At 40.2% G+C, this 12,026-nt stretch overlaps 2 protein-coding genes across 10 annotated transcripts; one reads left to right on the top strand and one right to left on the bottom strand.

Annotated features, from left to right (window-relative positions):
- Positions 1 to 1,593: 1,593 nt before the first annotated feature.
- Positions 1,594 to 4,176, bottom strand: snrpa (small nuclear ribonucleoprotein polypeptide A). Of its 4 annotated transcripts, none has more exons than XM_085243536.1 (7): positions 4,113 to 4,176; positions 3,719 to 3,802; positions 3,399 to 3,571; positions 3,142 to 3,312; positions 2,298 to 2,474; positions 2,112 to 2,200; positions 1,594 to 2,024 (listed from the first exon to the last, which is right to left on the bottom strand). In XM_085243536.1, the coding sequence occupies exons 2-7, from the start codon at positions 3,789 to 3,791 to the stop codon at positions 1,865 to 1,867; spliced, it is 843 nt and encodes a 280-aa protein (XP_085099662.1). In that variant the 5' UTR covers positions 3,792 to 3,802; positions 4,113 to 4,176; the 3' UTR covers positions 1,594 to 1,864. The 4 variants fall into 4 exon arrangements, with proteins under 4 accessions (XP_085099662.1, XP_085099663.1, XP_085099664.1 ...); XM_085243537.1 differs by having other exon boundaries at positions 3,719 to 3,799; positions 4,113 to 4,159; XM_085243538.1 differs by lacking the exon at positions 4,113 to 4,176 and adding an exon at positions 3,909 to 4,106.
- actmap (actin maturation protease) lies at positions 4,166 to 11,890 on the top strand. 6 transcript variants are annotated; one of them, XM_085243533.1, is made up of 9 exons: positions 4,166 to 4,622; positions 4,740 to 4,783; positions 4,866 to 5,070; positions 8,156 to 8,224; positions 8,438 to 8,562; positions 8,784 to 8,913; positions 9,018 to 9,088; positions 9,203 to 9,355; positions 10,081 to 11,890. In XM_085243533.1, exons 3-9 carry the CDS (start codon positions 4,892 to 4,894, stop codon positions 10,119 to 10,121), a joined length of 768 nt encoding a protein of 255 aa, XP_085099659.1. In that variant the 5' UTR covers positions 4,166 to 4,622; positions 4,740 to 4,783; positions 4,866 to 4,891; the 3' UTR covers positions 10,122 to 11,890. The 6 variants fall into 6 exon arrangements, with proteins under 6 accessions (XP_085099659.1, XP_085099658.1, XP_085099656.1 ...); XM_085243532.1 differs by lacking the exon at positions 10,081 to 11,890 and having other exon boundaries at positions 4,168 to 4,622; positions 8,438 to 8,547; positions 9,203 to 9,695; XM_085243530.1 differs by lacking the exon at positions 10,081 to 11,890 and having other exon boundaries at positions 4,170 to 4,622; positions 4,871 to 5,070; positions 9,203 to 9,695.
- The last annotated feature ends 136 nt before the right edge of the window (positions 11,891 to 12,026 follow it).

Genomic DNA, 12,026 nt, shown 5'->3' with positions numbered 1-12,026 from the left:
ACTGCTGATCTTCTGGGATGTTGCCTCACAAACATTTCATTTCATTCACCCACATCAACTTTTTGGTATTCAGAGAATAGTCAGATGAATTTGGAGTAAATATAATATGAACCATGCATCTTTCCTGCCTCGTATGATGAGTTTGATTGTGATGGTGTAACGGTGTGGGGGTTATTTTCTTATCATGCTTTGGGCCCCATAGTACCAACTGAGCATGGTTTAAACACCACACCCTGCTTGAGCATTGTTGCTGACCATGTCCATCCCTCTATGACCAGTGTACACATCTTCTTCCAGCAGGATAACACACCATGTCACAAAAACTCAAATCAGCTCAAACTTGAAGATGAACTTGAACATGAGTGACTTCACTGCTCTCAAATGGTCTCCAGTCACCAGATCTCAATCCAATAGAGGGCCTTTGGGATGTGATGAACCAGGAGAGTCGCAAATGTGTGATGCTACATGGAAAAATCTGTCAGTAATGTTCCCGGCACCTTGTTGAATGCATAGCATGAATGGATAGATACTAGCAAGGTGTACCTAACAGTACCCAGTATAGAGTTTATCCAGTTATCACTACTGAACAACCTAAAACTTCAGGTCCACCTACCCTTTGTTTTTTGAAATACTAGAAATTGCATAAACTAGGTTCAATGATAAATCAAATCGCCGTAAAATATCTACACAGCTGTATGGAGGCCCATTTTCAGCAACAAGCCTTCCTGTTTTAATGTTATGATGTGACTTAATGCACAATTTTTATCCGAAATTTTTTTTAGTAGAGTAGAAAACAAAATATTCACGCAAGTGTCCAGAGAATCAAGTCTGTTTTCATGTTTGCTTCATAATACAATGATCCTCTAAAAATAATATCTTTGTTCTGAAATGCAGCAGAACCCTTTTTCTACAAAAGCAGCCCTCACATCTGTGACAGGTATGTACTACTGGCTCGAACACAAAAACAATTATACTGCGGTTTGAGAAGCACATTCACACATCTTCAATTAGCAGCTTCATTATCTCATTTCAACAACACCAGTCTCAACACGAACACTGCAGTTTTGGAGGTGTAATAGCGTGCGAGCATTTGTTGGGGGAGCAGATGACGAAACGCTGCAACAATGCAACACCAGCCATCCATTAAATAATATACCAATGATTAATGCCAAATACAGGGAGAGAAAGTGGCTTCAGAGATCTAGGTTCTACTTCAAAGCACAAACTAAATGAGATTCCAGTGCATTTATTTTACAAGTAGGATGGCTACGGTGAATTATATGGAGTCCCATAAAGTTTCCATGTTTTGTAATAATCAGAAGACTCCAAAGAACTAAATTTTCTGCAGATGCGGTCTAAATTCAGACTGCAGCACACAGCATTGGTATTCTTTAAAAAAAACAAAACAAAAAAAAAAAACACAGGGTTTTCTCAATGCTGGTTTCTCCTTCTACATGTTGTGCAGCTGAAGTTGTTTAAACATGAGATCCTTTTGACTACAGGGACTTGAGAGAAAATGTTTAACACAAGAGGAGAGAAAGCATCGCCTATTGGCGGAAAGCTAAAACTGCAGCTTAAATGAAGAGCAGCACATTCTTAGAACAGTTTTATTTATAAAAAGAAAAAGAAAAGCTCCAGGTACAATGTCTGGTAAACCAGACTCTGGGTGCAATGCTTTATGACAAATATAGAAGACATATCAAGCTGCTTGTGGATTTTGATGTAAAGCTAAAAAAAAAAGAAAAAAAAAAAAGACACCAGCTTGACACATACTTACGTGCAACCCTGAAAGTCAATTTCTAAGAATAAATCACAGTCAGATTTACTGCAAGTTTAAAAAACAAAGACCACCCTTCCTGAGAGCTTATTTCTTAGCGAATGAAATCTTCATTGCATTCGTCTGTGTGATCTTGAAGCCTTGTAGTGCATCTCGTGCAGCTCCGGCCTGCACCTCGTTCTCAAACTCCACAAATGCGATGTCGTGGCGTCCGGGGACCAGACGCACCTCTTTGAAACCTGGGAACCTAAAACGCACACACCAACAGTTAGGCTCAGCCTATAACAGACACAAGCGTGCAAAACTAGATCTAGAGAATGGGTTTGCTACTGACTGGTTGAAGAGCATGGACAGCATGAGCTCGTTGGTCTCCTCCGGCAAGTTGGTGAGGAAGAGGATGTGATTGGGGGGATTTTCTGCAACCTACGAGTACACATTGGATATCAGAATCAATCAACCAGAAAAATATCAATTTATTAAATTAAATGAAGACACAACATGCTCTGTGACAAAACACTACCTGCTGGGGCATTTGTCCAGGCATCTGCCCAGGCATCATCTGACCAGGAGGAATGGCACCAGGGGGCATCTGGCCAGGTGCCATCCCTGGAGGTGGCATCATGCCTGGAGGGGGCATGTAAGGTGGCTGGCCAGGCATGTGCATCATACGGGGAGCCTGGCTCATTGGAGGCATTCCCTAAAGAGTGAAGAGCTTGTTAATAGAAAACCCGATGTCCATTTTCCTCTTCTGAGATGTGTGTGCTACTATTTACATTTGTCAATGAAAATAGGGTCAGTTTTCAATCACACAAACTGTTCTAAATGCAGGAGAAACTTTCTCCCTTTGCTTTTGTTTCCTTATTTATTAATATTGTTCCTAAAAGGTTCATCCCAATTCAGTATCATGTTTTTTGTTCTGCAACTTGAGCTGAAAACATGTTTTAGCCATAAGAACAACTTCATTGATAACAAACGGAAATTCATATGTTTGACACAGCTCATCTGCCATTTGTAGAGAATGATTTTCTGTATCTATATATCGAAGTCTGCTGTATGCAATGTAGAAAGCCATGGACCCAGGACAGTCCCCTGTGGAGCCCCCATGTTGCTCATTAATGTCTCAGAAACACACCTGACAAACTGTGGCCTTTCTTTAGGGTATTCTGTGATCCAGGAAACAGTAGGAATCTACTATAAAACATCTACTCTATAGAACAAAATAACCAAGAATTTTCCAACATATTAAAGTTCGAAATCTCAGGGTTTTTATACTTTGTGTCTCTGCCCACACTTTGGCTCAGAGCTCCTTGTGAACACATGATAGTTGCCAAAATAACCAATAAAACAGCTCTGGCTCCACTTACAGGCATAGCGGCAGGCACACCAGCGACCATGGCTGCACCAGCTACACCCTTCTTTGGTCCAGTGCCATCGGGTCCTTTGATCTTCTTCTTCTCTTTTTTGCGGTCACGCTCTACGTAAGTCCCCTTCATTTTAGCTATGATGTCAGAGTCAGTCTTTGAATACTGTATGCGCTGCAGGACCAAACAGAAAGATCACATGTGACACACAAACTATGGTAAGCAGCAGTTGTGTGATATTCAGTGTTTAGTTACCCTACCATCGGTTTATCATAGAAGGGGAAGCCCTGCATGGATCTCAGCGCATTGGAGGCGCTGTTAATCTCTTTGAAGATAACAAAGGCCTGACCCTTCATCTTTATGTTTCGTGCCACCAGGATATCCAAAATCTGTCCGAACTGTGAGAAGATGGCGTACAGCGACTTTTTCAGCTCTGCAGTAAAAAAACAAAACACACACACACACACACACACACACACACACACACACACACACACACACACACACCCCACAAAACATAAAATGATTACTCTGGTTGTGCTTATTTAAACGGAAAGAGATTTCAACGTGCAAACCTCACCATCTTTCTTGATCTTCTCATTCAGGTTGTTGATGTAGATAGTATGATTTAGCCGGACATCCGGGGTGGCCATCCTTTAATCTGCTGATGAGCGTTTGATGAACGTTTGTATCTTTAGAGACAGTCTGAGGCACAGTTTAGATTAGATGCTAAGTAGCTAACTAGCTAGCGACCGTTAGCAAACACTCACCAAACGTGACGGGGAGGGTTAGCCTGCAAGCTATCTACTACAAATTAACACCTTGTTTGGTGTTTTACATGTATATACTAATCACCCAAATACTTAAGATCGTCACAAAAAGCTCAAATGCATTATTTAAGTACATGAAAGCGCGGAAGAAGTGTTTCTTTATAAGAAAATTAACGATTCAAGTCTTTAGCTTGACGTTCCTACCTGATGAATGAAAACCCGGTCTTCACAAATCCCGTTTTCTGTTCTCGCGATAACAGTGCAAGCGTAACTTCCGATGTTTAACATCCGTGTCCCATTTTATTATTATTTTTTTTTTCCTGTTGTAGCTGTTTCCAATCATTGTGGCAACATAACATTTTGTGTCACAGTTTTGGCTAAAAATATAACATAGGGGCAGACATTCTGATACAATTCTTCTCAGAGTTCAGATTATGGTGTGGCACATATTTTAGTCCGGGTTATTTTAGCGCTTTTTTAAATTCTTATAATTTATCTTTAGCTTCATATTTAACTAGCAGTTAGAGTCATATGTATTAATTTTGCAGTTGGTACTGAGATAATTTAGATGCACTGGAGGGCGGTATGTTTCTATGTTCCTGAGGAGTGACTACACAAAGAAGAAGAAGACGCAGCGCGAGAGTAGTACTGCCAAATATGGGGACAAGCCGGGTGTCGTTAGCTGGCTTTGCTAGTTAGATAAGTGGGTGTGGGGTAAGTGTACAAAAGACCATAAACCAAGTACTTGTATATGATTTCTGCACACCAGTTTGCACTAAAATAGTCTCCAACATCGAATAACGTTCGTCATTTGGTCCTGTATGTTGACAGGTTTAGTTATTAGCTTATTATAAGAAGAAGTCGAAGTTGGGCAGGTAGTTGCAGGTTCTATAATTACAGTTTATACTGGCTTGCTGCAGCTTGCCCCCGTTTTCTAACTAATTTCTACTTTATTAGTCCAGAATTCCTCAGGATAGAAGAAGATGTCAATGGAATGCTCCCTGCCACCTCCACCGCCTCCACCTCCTCCACCTGCTCCATGTACACCACCTCAAACGTCAGCACCAAAGAAGAAGCTGTATCAGACTATAGCCAGCAGTAGACGTGCTGTAGAGGGAGATCACACAGAGGCTTGCTTGCTGATCAGTCAGAGGGAGACCAGGTCAGGTTTTTATCATGAATGTTTTCGCTTTGTGTGGAAAATTGATAAATCTGCACATAAATCTGCACATTTTTAAGTGCTCACATGCTTGGCAGACATTTGTCACACACAGTCATGCTCAAGTTGATCAAGCGGATCCATTGTGCAGTTCAAATGTTTCATCTGCCAGCACAGCCATACAGGTTATTGATTAAAAATCCATGTGCAGCATAATCAGCCATGACTGTGTAACTTATCTTTGATGATGTTTTTAGGGACAAACAACACAACCATGCGCTTAAACTAATCAAAGACACAGGAACTAAAAACCAAACATAAGAGGCAAGGATTCACCAAGTGAGTAATGTAACAGAGGGACACCTAACACAGAGACAACAACTTAACTACAAGATACAAGAAGACACGTGGGGAGGCTAGGCTAAACAAAGAGTTACCTATTAATAACCAATATAAACCAGAATTCAAGTAAAAAGCTTAAAAATAAAAATCTTAAGGAATAACAGTGAAAAGAAATCTAAAGTCCAGAAAACCTAAAACATAACAAAACCCACGGACCAGGACACATCTCAGAATGTACAGTTATATAATCCAGAACCAGTGAGCAGTGAGATAAAGTATTGACAGAGCAATATATGCATCTATTTTCTGCCACTTATGTGGGTGGTGGGGGCAGCAGACCTCCTTCTCATCTTCCTCCATCTCTCCTGAGGGGACAGTGGGTTTGCTCGGGAAAATCTCAGAGATATAATCTCTTCAGTGTGTCCTGGGCCGGCCCAAAATACCTCTCCTGTATTGTCCTGGAGGCATCCTGGTCAGATGTCTGAACGGATGAACTTATGAGTCGATAAGTGTCCCACAATCAGAATCAGGATACTTTATTAATCACACAGGTAATTATGTGATCACAGCTGCTCCAAGACGTTAAGAACAGTAACTAGCTAAACTAAATGAAATAATGCTACAAAGTTACAAAATATAACAAATAACTGTAATATACCTAAATGGCTGTAATTATGAATTAAAGTAAAGAGAGACCTTAACTAGCTTGCAGTGATGAAAATGAATCTCACAGGAAGGATGAAAGACAGTAGTAAAGTGAGAGATTTGTTATTTAATTAAAAAGTTTAAAAATAGTACACGCACAGACACCACAATGGACTGTATACAAAGAGTGTGTTTCTCTGATGGTTATGTTGTTTTGTATTGAGTACTACTACAACTTTGCTACAAAGTTGCATTATCCTATTATATTGTGATATTATTGCATTGTAGCTTAACCCCAAGAACAGAGAGTTGCCTGAATATATCTCTGACATGGAGTCAATAAAACTGAATGTCAAGATTGGGGCAAAAGTCCTGAGCCAAGAGTGAGACCTTCTTGTCATTTTTTTTAAATTGGTCTTTAACAATAGTTCTTCAGACTTTCTGAAGGTCTTTGAAAAGTTTTTCTTTGGGCATTGGCTGCTTTTTCCACTCATTCTCAGTCCAGTCCTCCCATTTGACGTTTATTCAGAGGAATAATCTTTTTTGTGCAACTTAATATTGACCTATGAATCATAGCATAAAAAAGGGAACCTAACTCAAACCGTTGTCAGTGTGAGTCACATTACAGACAACTTGGAAAAGTACTTATTTTAAATTGTATCTTTGGGCACTTTGTTACTAGCAGCCTATTATATAAAAACATAATTTGTTCCCATTTCTTTAGTTGAATCTATGAAAAAGTGTCAGGTAATACAATTTGGCAGACATAAAATGGTATTTTTGCTTGGTGTGTAGTGTGTTCTTAAATATTTGAGAAAATTGCAAAATAGAAGACAAAAGAAGTGAAAGGCCTAAAAAACTTCAGCAGATGAAAAATATCTGGAAGAAATGTCCTTGTAAAATAAGAAGAAATCCATTAAAGACTGGAAGCAGAATCAGATGGATCTGGCCTTTCAGTTTATCCATCTACTGTTCACTGAAGCCTCATCAGAAATGGTCTCACTGAAAGTGTGTCTTTCAAGAAGCTGTTCTTAAGGAAGGAAAACAGGGAGAAAAGGCTGAGGTATGCCGAATTACACGAGATGGAATTATAAATGCAGAAAAATACCATCACATTTTGATCCACCATCAGTACCATCTGGAAAGCATCTAACTGGCAACAAATTCATTTTCAGCATGACAATGATTCCAAACACAGTGTCAGTGGAATAAAGGTGACCCTGATCCAGCACTAACTATGTGCTGCAATAGGTGTAGGCTGCTGGGGGATTCCCATGATGCACTGAGTGCTTCTTTAGTCACCTTTCTCTCTCACTATGTGTTAATAGACCTCTCTGAGTTGAATCATTACTTATTAATTATCTCTGGCTCTCTTCCGTGGCATGTCTTTTGTCCCGTCTTCCTCCCCTCCCCCCTCATCCCAACCGGTCACGGCAGATGGCGGCTCTTTCCTGAGCCTGGTTCTGCTCGAGGCTTCTTCCTGTTAAAAAGGGAGTTTTTCCTTCCCACTGTTGCCAAAGTGCCTGCTCATAGGGGGTCGTATGGTTGTTGAGTTTTACTCTTTATGTATTATTGTAGGGTCTACCTTACAATATAAAGCACCTTGAGGCGACGGTTGTTGTGATCTGGTGCTGTATAAATAAAACTGAATTCCATTGAATTGAATGAAAAGCAGTCATCATCCAAAGACAACCTATTTCAAATTTTATAGCAAAACGGGATGAAATGAAGGGTGGCTCAAGACGTTTGCACAGTACTGTACATGATAGTCCTGTGAAAGAAGCTTTTTATAATGCTGGCATTTGACTCCTCAAAGTATCCTGAAACCTTAGCAGCCAATACAGTTATCAGCCAGTTGATTAACACGTGACTATAAAAGAATCAGAAAGCAGGGATTAGAAACAGTTGGGGATAGGAAACACTCACATGCCGTAAACTGCTACAGTTTTGATGCAGATAATATGACACAACATATGGAACTAATGCTTAGAATTGATTCATGGCTGAGAAAAAAACTTTTTCATTTGTGTAAGTGCAGCAGATAAACGGTTAACAAGCTCCATGCCTTCATGTTATGCAGTGCCATTTGTTTGTTCTTCAGTTTCAGGAAGGACCTGCAGTGGATTCTGGCGAACACCTACGTGCCATCACTCATTCAAGATGGTCCACAGTAAGTCACTAAAGTGAAGTGTCACTGTAATACCTGTCACTCAACAACTCAATCTATTTTTGGTTAAGAAGTATGTTGCATAGCACGCCAGTTTCCACAACAATTTTAAACTTCTGTAGTATTTTATTGTTTTTAGTTATTTGGTTTACCTGACTTCTTTTACGTGAGTGGGTGACATATTTGTTCAGTGTGTTATTTCTGGTAACTTTGTAGGTGTGGTCTGGTGGCTTTGTGGATGGCTGCTTACCTACGGCAGCCGCGGCTGAGTGTCGACATGGAGACGGTGGTTCAGACAGCTCTGAGCAGGGGATACACGACTCAGGGTGAAATGTTCTCGGGTATAAAATAAAAATGTGTGAACTCTTCAGGTCTGTTTGTATTTGGGAGCAAAAAAAAAAACGCAAAAGAAACAGGTGGAGGCTGTGATTAAACATTTGGAACTTTATGACACATTTTGCAGCCATATTTAATTTAATGTTTCACAAGCAAGTAAACATTCAGTTTCAAGCTGGTGAATTTTGATTTCTTTATGTTCTCATTAAGCTTTTTATTTTGTCAGCTGACAATATGGCCCTGCTGGCAGAAGAGGTGTGTGGCTGCAAGGCCAAGCTCCTTTCGGGGGGTCTGAGTGGTAATAATGCTGCAGCCATCATCTCACACCTGTGGGGGAGACAGCCTGTTCTCATCCCGTATCCTGGACCAAACCATGGGGAAAGGGTTGCTGTGAAGGAAAAGCAGTAGATTTGGATTTGTGATTAAAGAGAAAAGCAAAACTCCTTGACAGTTTTTACAGCTATGACGAGGATTACAACCACGAGCCGTGCCAGCGTAGTGGCCACAGAGCGCACTGGGCAGTTGCTTCAGGTAAGAATGAATAGCTAACCCAACCTAAGGCAGGGTTTATTATGTAGGATTTCCCTTAAAGTGTGCCTAGTTTGACTAATCAGACCACACAGTAACAGAGTTTATTCATTCCAGGCGTTCTCCTCGGTGTGGACCAGGGGAGTGTGAGTAAAGAGCATGTTCAGCCTGATCCCTCTCTGCCGTGGCTCTACCTCGCCGCCGACAGCAGCTCATCTTGTCCCGCCGGCAGCACGGCGCTCAGAGATGTTTACATCCTCGCTAAGCAAGGTAAAAGCTTGCGCTACCAGCTGTGGAGTTTGGACACTGTAGCTCAGAGCAATGGGCAGCTGAGGATGATGGACCCTCAGAGAGCCAGTGATGGCACCAAGTATGTGGTTCCCAAAGGAGGGGTGGAGGCCGGTCTGGCTGGAAAGGCGGTGATGCTCCACACAAGATCCACACAGTGAAGCAGACACACATTATTTATTTAATTAAAAGGGCTTTAAAGTAAGGGTTATCAGGGAGAAGCCACACCCACATGTTCAGCCATGCTCTGGTCACTGTTTTTGTAAAATGTGTAGTCGTCTTATAATTTTCCACTAACAAGGATTGTGTCAGTTTAACTGTAAAAGCTATATATATATAAAAATATATATATTAAAAAAAAAAAAAAAAAAATATATATATATATATATATATATATATATATATATATATATATATATTTTTTTTTTTTTTTTTTTTAGAATATCCACAATTTATTTGGAGAGGAACAGTGTTTATGTAATTTTTGCCTGTTACACCACCTTAATGGATTTTAAAATAAACAGTTAAGGAGACAGACCGTGTAATTTATCTGGAGGAATTTGTTTGGAACATTTATTTTCTCGAACCAAGCTCAATCTTTCCAATTTTTCAATCAGATCACTGCTTTTGGCAAAAAGCATGCTCATAGCACAGTACCGAATATGCAATGATATACTTAATAGTAACGTAATACTATTTTACGTCAGATGCACAGCTGGACGCTGCTCTGGGTCAGTCGGCTCTCTGAAAAGATTCCTCTACCTCCACCAATCCCAACTCTGCCAACAAGAGCTCGAACTGCCCCACTGACATCCTGAAATATGCACGAAAGCAGTTGTGACACAGCTTTAACTCCTGGATCAAACCATCAAGTTCTCCCTGCTGCTTCCTTCTCGTGACAATCTGATGAACCCAGAATCTCAGTTTGAATCTCAGCTCCTCTGTTTGACATCTACTTCATTTTGCTCACAGTGTTTTTTGAAAAAACACAACACGTTCGGTGTATATAAATTACCCAGCAAGTTTGGATAAAGAAATTTCTGACTTTTATGTTGCTTTTTTGCAGCATTCTCGGTGTTAAATGACCTTCAGTCCTTTGTTCAGATAAGTTTTTTATATGGTTGCAGCAAACCAGAATGGTCAAAAACCTTAAAAAGCAGTCCAATAATGTTTGTGAGTGTGTTTGCTATCGTGTCTCATGCTGCCGCTTATTATCACATTTATTTGCACAGTATAGGCGGCTTTAAAAACATTTTGACAGAAAATATTGGAAGGAGCAGGATGGGCATGTGAAAAACCCCCCACTTTAAACAGGAGTGGAGAAATAGGGTTTCAAATGTTGCTTTTCTGGCTGCTGTTGAGCTTGTTTAAACACTGCTAAATCAAACAGGTTTACTTTTCTGTCATTCAAATGAATGCTTTTATGGAGCAGAGAGCATAGAAAATATGTCAGGCGATAAAAGCCTGTGCTGGTTGTTGCAGTGTTTTTGTCAGGCGCTGAAAACATACTTCTAGTTGTGCAGGTCCTCAATCATCCACATCACGGTAGTTTTAACCGCTTCAATTGAAGGCAGTTCAAAGAATTTATATCTTGACTCACGTAGCAGTGACGCGTGATTACAGGGTGAGTTAAAGACCGCCTCCACGGTAAAAACCACACTGAAGACATACTGAATACCCGAGACTCCTCATTAGCCTTTAGAACTGAAAAAGCCTTTCAGTTAGGAGGTGAAACATCTATAAGAGCCATAAATGTTCAGTTTCCTTCAACTCAAATCCTACAGACGCTACAGGATACATGCTGGCTTCAACCCGTAACTCACACTGGCCATTAACGTGTGACAAGATCAGAAGACTTGTTGATTTTGCAATGCCGTCAGAATTTTGTGTAACTGGTGTGTGAAATCATGGTTTTCTCTCTAATTTTGAACCATTGTTGTACAAAAAAAAAAAGAAAGACGCGGAAGTCATTTTGATCATGCACTCTTAAAATGTGTGAGTAGACAAATGAATGTGAACAGCCCATCAGTTTCCATGGGCTCAAAGACAATCAGATAAACTAAGATAATTATAAAATCTGCTCCGATGAACCTCATTTGCAGTTGGCGACTGCATGAAGCCTGGCTGGATGTTATGAAATGCTTTATTTCCTCCCTGCAGGCCCGTTACCAAGTAAAAATCCGGCTTAGTTAAATAATTGTGACTAACCCATTTATAAGCTTACAGTTTGTCCCCCTTAAGAAGCTTGTAGGTTGTTTATGAAGCACCAGTTTTGCAGCGTTTGGCTGAATTTGAGCAGAAGTCATGCACACTTCAGAAGTCGTCCTGCTGCTTCTGTCAGCAGTCACACCATCGATACGCCCATACTATAACAGCGCCTCCAGCATGTTTGACAGATGATGGAAATCGCAAGCCATTCCTCAGCGCTGAGGCATAGTATGACCTCTAAATCATGCAAGTTCATCTAAATGTGAAATTTCTACAGCCAAAATGATAAACTAGCACTTTGATTCCTAATTTACTTATAAAAATTAAAAAAAAAAAAGAAGCTTCTGTCACGTCTACATAATTTCCTTTGGGATTATAAAAGTATTTTGATTCTGATCTTCATTAAGGTGGTTTTCTTGTCTCTGTACTTGTGGACTGCTAATTT

The sequence above is a fragment of the Mchenga conophoros genome, linkage group LG14 (genome assembly GCF_057382185.1).
Source record: "Mchenga conophoros isolate Kocher_MC1m ecotype Shallow Benthic linkage group LG14, M_conophoros_male_GT1.1, whole genome shotgun sequence".
NCBI lineage: Eukaryota > Metazoa > Chordata > Actinopteri > Cichliformes > Cichlidae > Mchenga > Mchenga conophoros.
This window is presented reverse-complemented; position numbering and strand designations above follow the sequence as displayed.

What these genes read in the sequence shown, in the direction of transcription:
- snrpa (XM_085243536.1), bottom strand. Translation starts at nt 3,791, where the DNA reads ATGGCCACCCCGGATGTCCGGCTAAATCATACTATCTACATCAACAAC. An exon ending in CCTTCTATGATAAACCGATG is followed by an intron (nt 3,313 to 3,398) that starts GTAGGGTAACTA and finishes TTGGTCCTGCAG; the next exon opens with CGCATACAGTATTCAAAGAC. An exon ending in GTGTGCCTGCCGCTATGCCT is followed by an intron (nt 2,475 to 3,141) that starts GTAAGTGGAGCC and finishes TTCACTCTTTAG; the next exon opens with GGAATGCCTCCAATGAGCCA.
- actmap (XM_085243531.1), top strand. Translation starts at nt 4,892, where the DNA reads ATGTCAATGGAATGCTCCCTGCCACCTCCACCGCCTCCACCTCCTCCA. An exon ending in TCAGGGTGAAATGTTCTCGG is followed by an intron (nt 8,563 to 8,783) that starts GTATAAAATAAA and finishes TTATTTTGTCAG; the next exon opens with CTGACAATATGGCCCTGCTG. An exon ending in GCACTGGGCAGTTGCTTCAG is followed by an intron (nt 9,089 to 9,202) that starts GTAAGAATGAAT and finishes TATTCATTCCAG; the next exon opens with GCGTTCTCCTCGGTGTGGAC.